Genomic DNA, 7,913 nt, shown 5'->3' with positions numbered 1-7,913 from the left:
AAAACCCCTGATCTCGATCCAAATATATATATTTTTTATCAATTTAAAATTCGTAGTTACCAATTTAGTCAAAGTGATTGATGAAAAATTATAAAGTCGAGCAAAAGTGGGGAGTTCATAAATAAATAAACTGTTTTCGTTTTCGAACATTTAGCTTTATTGAATTATATTTTCTCAATGAAATTTTAAATATATATATATAGTTTATATATAGAGAAGATATATCATTACCAAATATATGTATGTATATTTTGAAAGTTGTTATTGTAAAACACAATGTAAAATGCAGTATACTATTTTATTGTGTAAAGAACAGTTTGTATTTGTACACAGAGACCAAATAAAGTGTTCTTGTTTGATATACGACTTCTATTATTAATCTCGCTACAGACACGCAATGTTCATCTTCACTGACTCTTGTCTGATTGCATTCACTAAGTCTTGGTTTATGTGAAAAACGAATCTTAAGCCGGATACCTAAAAAAAAAAAAATGTTTTTCTTAAATTATTTTTATAAAACTATCAAATTATCAGTATCTAGACTAAATAAATACCTCAATAACGCTATTGTGATTCAGTTTTACTTTGGTGCCGGTCAATACAGGACGACCGTCTACATAGAACGGTCGTTTCCCCTCCGACGACAGAAAGAAATCGCCGCTATTCCTCAATCGTATCGTGCCCTGCCTTCTCGACACCTTACCAGATGGACCTTCGAGACTCAAATCTACATCAACGGTGAAATCTTCAGTGCTACGTCCGACTGTAATCTATTATAAAACATAATTTTCATTTCAATCTTCGATAATAATTCAATTAAAACAATACCTCTTTGGATCGCATCAGATATCTCACTAATCGTCCCCGCAGTATACCTAAAGTTTGTTTGTCGAAATCTGGTGAGCTTCCACCTACGACCGATTCCACCAATACTTGCCATCTACCGGTCGAATTCTCCAGTAATCTAATCTCTTTTTTAGCCCATCTGACACAAAATATTAATAAATAAAAGTCAATGTTTCATAATTCAGATATAGTATATAATACCTATCAGCTACAGCCAATTCAGTATCTAAAGCGTCGTCACGAGGATCTTGAAGTTCAGAGTCGTTAACCATATCTTCGGCGTCTGAGAAATTAAGTGCATTGTCCGCTAAAAACAAATATTTAAATTAATTAATAGTTATAACTGCATATTATTTTAAATTATAGTTACCTCTAGGAAGAGGCTGAACTGATTGATCCGGCAAGAGACAGTATTGTTTCAGGAGTTGCCAATGTGTCATCAAAGATTTAGCCGTTCTCGTCGGATAAAATATGGTAGGATTCTGTTCTAGTAATTCTTGAAATTTTTCAATACTTGGTTTTGATGACTAAAAATTTATTAAATATTTACACCCCAATTATAAAATACATTAAAAACTAGTATTTTAATAACTAGATCTTATATTTATAAGAACCAATTAAATAAATATGCAAATTGTAGTAAATACAACAGACAAGAAAATTCGAATATTTATAACAGTTTTACAAGCTTAGAATTTTAAAATAATTTGTCAATTTATCATTTTATAATTGATGATGAACTCTTCAAAAATACAGGCTTAAACGTTATCGAGAAGTTTAAATATAAATATTATGCTGATAGTGAGGTGAATTAATTGATAAAGAATTTACATAATGCAACATTATTAGTCTGTGTAGTAAATATGAGAAAATTGTTTTAAATTTATGAATTTTAACGCAACTTACACTCAATAGTGTCGATAGTAATTCTTCTTCGCCATTTGAAAACAACGCTTTACTTCGTATGGAAGCCACAATGTCAGGGTGAAGGTTCTTCATTGCGGCTACGGCTATTCGGCTGATTTCGGCATTGTATAATAACGCATACCACCGAGATTGTATTTCGCTGAGTGTGAATCGACATGAAAATTTGATTCCTCGATGTATCATACGAAGATCATTAGCCTAAAATATACACAATCATTAATAGAGAAAAAGCCATATACACAGAACACCATTAAAATATAGAAAGAACAAATGATTTTTTTATATACATTTAATTCTAAAAAACACATCTACAACTTATACAAAACAGTATAATAAATCTGATTCATTCAATCACTAAAGAAATAGATTGATTGCTCTTTAACCGTATTAAAAAAAACTATCTTGAATTGTCTTAGGATCTCCTCAATTTCTTAAATATAATATGATTACATTCATTCATATTACGGCTGCATTTCGACCTTTTTTAGATGTGAAAGTATGGCAGTTTTACAAAGCAATTAAACAATACAAACACAGTAGACCTCGCAATAACACGGTAAATTGGAGACATGCTATTTGTATGCCCGTTACTTTATGTGTGTGTGAGTCAGAGAGGATATTTCACCACACGCGCCTGATTCGTACGTAAGTATTGCAAAAAAGTATGAGTATTTTCTAGTCCCCCAACTACATGCACCCAAATAGAACGTCTCCAATTTACCGTGTTATTGGAGGGTATCAAAAAGATAAATGTTCTCAAAAATGCACCTTTTAGAACTACACATAACATTTTCAGTTATCAATGAGAATCTCTAGTCATTACATATTTCTAAAATGTGTGTTGAATCAAGTTTTAGTAAGTCATCTAAATGAAAAAAATGTTCTGGTTCTGAGAAAGCCTTTCCCTACGGCAGACGCCGCAGATACCAGAGATTCGAGTCACGGTTGGCAATAGTTTATTCATTGCTGAGGAATAACGGACCTTTTAATACAACACTGGGGCATTGCCCATAGCTAGATGAATTGCGTCTTCTTCGGCCCACCCATATATGTAAGACCCCGAAAGATTTACATTTTTTTTAATTAAAGACTTCTAATTTAAGAGTGTTAGTCAAAGTAAATTCAAACCAAATTTTGGTCAATAGAAAAGCGCAAAAACAATTATCACTTCGCAGAAGTCAAAAATTGGGAACGCTCGTTACCGAGCGTTTCTGCTGCGATGGCGAAGGCACGATTTTATTGCTTTTGACATGGATTTTTGAGTTCTGAGAAGTGATAATTGTTTTTGCACTCTCCTATTGTCAAAATTCGGATTAGATATGATTCATTTGATTCTCACTTATTGTAAGTTGTAAGATTGTTACAAAAAGCCTTAATATGAACAAAAGATAACTAAGCGTTTCCACTGCAGTGTCACGATTTCATTACTTTTGACGTGGATTTCAAACAGGGACCCTTTGGATTTGGCTAGAGAAATGCACGTCATTAAATGAAATATTATTAACACTAGATTTACGAAACCCGTCAAATTGATGGGTTTCTGATTTGATTTGTATCAGTCAGTATTTTTTCTGTGGTTTTTACGATTCTTTTATATTTGAACAATGCAAATATATTAACACTTGGCTGACGGATCGTCTTTTTCCCGCATGATCTGCGAAAACGGGTTGTTTCGCGAGAACTTTGCGCAACACAGATTTATAACAAAAAGATATGATAACTTTTGAATTAAACGGAATTAAAAAACAAAAATCTATCAAATGTTCTGCATTGTATTGGTTCATATGTTAAAATTATTTTATCAGTGTTTTTCAATCTGTGGTTTGCATAAAATAATAATTAATATCATAAAATTTGCTTTATTCTACTTTATTACATCTCTAGTTTAAAAAATAGACAATAATTAATTATGTGAATAAAATGAACTATGTGAATTATCATATATAAATTATATTTCTATCTTTCTCGTGTGTTAAAAATTTTATGCTTATAGCTATCAGCTTTAAAAATAATTTACGATTAAGTTTTATTATCATCTCTTGTTTATACAAAGAGCTCTTTGATTGTCCCTCACATGGGAAGTCAGCCAGGGCAATAAAATAATTATGCATTTAAATATTTTTTCTTAAGGTATAAACATTCATTCATAGATGGCAGCACCAAACACTTTAGTTTTTGCCAGTAGATACTACTGGACCCGTCATTAAAAGTCAGAAATCATAAAAGGTCCCCATCCCATTGCCTAACATCAGAGGAGGAAGCCGGTAGATACTACCCGGCCCGTCGGTTAAGTGTTAACACTATTTTTATTTTCGGAAACTTCTTATTTTTGAAAATCTGGTCACTATGTATATACCTAATTTTAACTGTTTGAATGCCATAAGGATGCTAATGTCCGCTTACGAATGACAACATGAATGCTGCTAGAATGCAGGTGTCCATTTCCAGTTTTGTATTTTTTTTGTAAAATTATGAAATAATTTTTTTCTATACTTTTTATGTATTTACTTGTACAAACTGGATTTTATTTTGTTCCTATACTAAATAATGGTTCACACAAAAAAATATGAAAATTTTCAGAAATATATTTATAAAATCATCTATAATTGCCAAAATAATACTTGGCATTCTTTACATACACGGCCGAATTTCGCATGGCACTAAAGGGTTAATGATACCTGTCAAATTGACGGATTTATACCCATAAATCTAATGTCAATCTTAATGAAATGGAAATATAAGAAAACGACCACTGAATGGCCAATTTTTGCTCCCCTTGGAAAAAGCTTAAATGATCCTTGATTATAACATTATTTTATGTTAGTTTATAGTAAAACAAATTCCTCAAAATGTACGTACTTTCGCCAACAGATCAATCAATAAAATGAAAAAAATTGGCTATTGTTGAAAAGGGGTTTTAAATTTTTTAATTGAAAATAATTCCAATGAAGAGAAAAGTAGAAAATTATCTTGGAAAATTAACAAGGATATATACAGTGGCGGCCACCTAAATAAGACACTTTTTACAAAATCATTTTTTTGCTCGTAAATGCTTAATTACTGCGTAACGAAACATGGAAATGGAAAAAAAATTGTTTAAACTTAAAGGGACACTATCAGTGAACAGTTTGATGCGCTATACCTGATACATCCCCCTAAACCCGAGATTTATTACCCTTGCCTTTCTGAGAAGTCAAAACGGCGTATTGTTCACATGGTCACTATTCAAAGGGAATTATCGTTTAATGGATAATTTTTGCTTTTATTTTCATTTCGAACGCTTTGATATCGATTTCTTTCATTATAAGGATTATTTAAAATAATTGAAATTAATAATAAATAGTGTATTTACCTAGAATATAATTTTAATTAAATAATAAATTTATTATGGGGAAAAGTGCACATTGTGATCCTAAAAAAAAAAGTACTAATTGTGGATTTAAAAAATGACAAACGTCGGTCAGTGCAAATAATATCAGAATATCTAAAACAATCAAGATATCAAATATATAGTGCGTTAAAACATTTTGAAACACATAAAACCTGTGAAAACCTTAAACGAAAACAACGTCCAAAAAAAACTTCCACACCTGTGGATCGAAAAATAATTAGAATTTCCAAAGAAAATCCACTAAAAATTGCTGTAGACATTAGAAAATAAGTAAATCAATTAAATGAAAGTGACGTAAGTGTTAAAATAGTGCGTAGAAGGCTGTGGACCAGGGTTATACGGCACCATTGCTCAACGTAAACCATTAGTGAAAAAAAACAATTTCATATTACGCACTAATTTTGCTAAAAAATCATTTAATCTGGACAATATTAGGCTGGAAAAATGTTTTCTTTAGTGATGAATCTAAGTTCAATAGAATAGGCACTGTTGGAAGGCAATATTTTAGAAGATATGTAATCGAAGAGTACAACTCCTGAAATATCATAAAAACAATTAAAGGAGCTGGTGGAAACATTATTTTATTGGGTTGTGTGTTTTGGCATGGGGTCGGTCCTATCCATTTAATTTAAGGGATTATGAACCAGGAAGTATATGTTAATATTATGGAACCCGTAATGCTGAAGATTTCGGTTTTATCAACAGGACAATGACCCAAAACTTATTTCACGTAGGACTAAAAAATTGTTCAGACAATATTATGGATGTTTTGGAATGGAAATCATGCAGCCCTGATCTAAACCCTATTGAACACTTATGGAGACCTTTAAAACACAAAATTAAAAATGAATAGGTAACAAATTTAAAATAAATAAATTAAAATGTAAAAAACGAGTGGAAATTGATTCCTGACGCAAATACCAACAATTAATCGAGTCAGTTCCTAACGGTTGTAGGGCTATTATAAGGACAAAAGGTCACCCTACAAAATATTAATGGTATTTTTATTTTTTTATTTGTTTTTGAATTTTTAGAATACACTTATATGTATCTTGCAAATAGGTGAAATTGACTATCAATTTTATAAATTTAATTTTAAATTGAAAATAAATATTTTAAATATTTATTACAACTTAGTATTATTCACGATTATGTAGATTATCTAGATAAAAAATAAAAAGTTGAAAAGTTTTAACAATTTTATGTAAAATTTTCACTTTACATCGCATTTTTACAAAAATTCAAAAGTGTCTTATTTAGGTGGCCGCCACTGTGTATATTTTGTTATAAGCAGCTTGAAAACGAAATGAGAAAAAATACTTGATAAAATTGCAGTTATTTATACAAAAAATAATTGAGTTACATGAAAAAGTTATTTCAATGCTTTCATAAAATCTACAAAATTCGTATGACACAATGCCTGCTTTTTTCTCCAGAATCTCTTCGTAGCAAGCTAATATTTTTTTATTCCTTGCTTTCTGGTTGTAATTTGCTTTTTGTTAGGGTCTATGCTTTCTAAGATTTTTAAAACATTTTCAATAGAGCTGACACCTTCTCACATCTATTGGATCTCTTCAGTAAAGCGAGGGATTTATGTATAAAGATAGCTGTATGACCATTTCAGTATAAATATAAAGGTTAAATACTTATTTTTAATTGTAAAAAATTGATTAAAAACGATTTCTATTTTATACAGTAACATGTTAGAGGAAAGAAATTGCAATATTGGCAAAAAAATCGCTATCGCCACTAATTATACTAATATCACTACATACCTGTTGCACACCAATTATAAGCGCTAAATCATCAGTAGGTTTCCATCTGCCTAATCCTTTCATAATCAATAAATTCATTTGAGCTTTTTTCTTTGTTCGCTTATTGGTGCCGCTCAACGTCAACGTCGGTTTAGGTAAACGTTTTTTGCTATTGTCTATCGGCGGTGTCAACTGAACTGGGGTGCGCACTATCATCGGTTGTTGAACAACATCTCCGGAAGTAGATAACATTTCTGAATACGGACTCGTGTAAGATTGCGTTCTGACTCTTTTGTCTTGTTTTTCTTGTTTAGAAACCGAAGGAACTGGTAAACCTAAGCTATACTCGACGATTTCGTCGTCAAAACGTCTTCTTTTAATGGAACGCGATGAGCTAAAAGTGAAATAGTACAGTGAGTCTCGCGTCGGACAATATTGTTTGCATAATTTAGTACCTTCGGCGTTTTGTGGAATCTTGCGATATGTCTAAGCCGCTGATATAGTCATGGTTGTCGTTCCCTCCGATGCTGGAATACTGACAGTCCATGTCGGAACCGATTCTGTCTTCGAGCTGTCAAAAGGATTTTTTTTCAAATTCGATTGAGAGGTTATGGCGAGCATGAGTGTGCAATTTATAAGTGGTGAGGTTAATAAGGAAATACTATACATCCATAACGGCAAAGACGCAAACACGTAACGAACCACTCGGGGGAGCCGCCCTGACGTTTGGTAGCTTTGTTTGCCTTTTACGAATTTGGTCATAACGAACTCATTTTGTTCCATGTATAAATATATTTTTTACCATATTAAAAAAATGAACACTTATTATAATATATACACATTAACACATTTTAATTGGTTTAAAATTATGATATTATCTCGTAACTGATACGTAACTCATTCAACAAATAAATATCGATTTCTCAAACGTAAGGTACAGTGAATCCTATACATCATTATTGATAATGCTAGATGAAAATAAAATTAGCAGTTAA

At 31.4% G+C, this 7,913-nt stretch overlaps 1 protein-coding gene across 2 annotated transcripts; it reads right to left on the bottom strand.

Annotated features, from left to right (window-relative positions):
• Positions 1-279: 279 nt before the first annotated feature.
• Positions 280-7,683, bottom strand: Rcd5 (microspherule protein Rcd5). 2 transcript variants are annotated; one of them, XM_088195450.1, is made up of 9 exons: positions 7,586-7,683; positions 7,374-7,489; positions 6,940-7,312; positions 1,753-1,971; positions 1,217-1,373; positions 1,048-1,153; positions 829-985; positions 555-770; positions 280-477 (listed from the first exon to the last, which is right to left on the bottom strand). In XM_088195450.1, exons 1-9 carry the CDS (start codon positions 7,589-7,591, stop codon positions 385-387), a joined length of 1,443 nt encoding a protein of 480 aa, XP_088051576.1. In that variant the 5' UTR covers positions 7,592-7,683; the 3' UTR covers positions 280-384. The 2 variants fall into 2 exon arrangements, with proteins under 2 accessions (XP_088051576.1, XP_088051585.1); XM_088195459.1 differs by lacking the exons at positions 6,940-7,312; positions 7,374-7,489; positions 7,586-7,683 and adding an exon at positions 3,394-3,462.
• Positions 7,684-7,913: the final 230 nt, after the last annotated feature.

This window comes from Plectrocnemia conspersa, unplaced genomic scaffold, assembly GCF_051122295.1.
Source record: "Plectrocnemia conspersa isolate PC_06_02 unplaced genomic scaffold, ASM5112229v1 ptg000001l, whole genome shotgun sequence".
Taxonomy (NCBI): domain Eukaryota; kingdom Metazoa; phylum Arthropoda; class Insecta; order Trichoptera; family Polycentropodidae; genus Plectrocnemia; species Plectrocnemia conspersa.
Note: the sequence above shows the minus strand (reverse complement) of the source record. Positions and strands in the feature narration are given on the sequence as shown.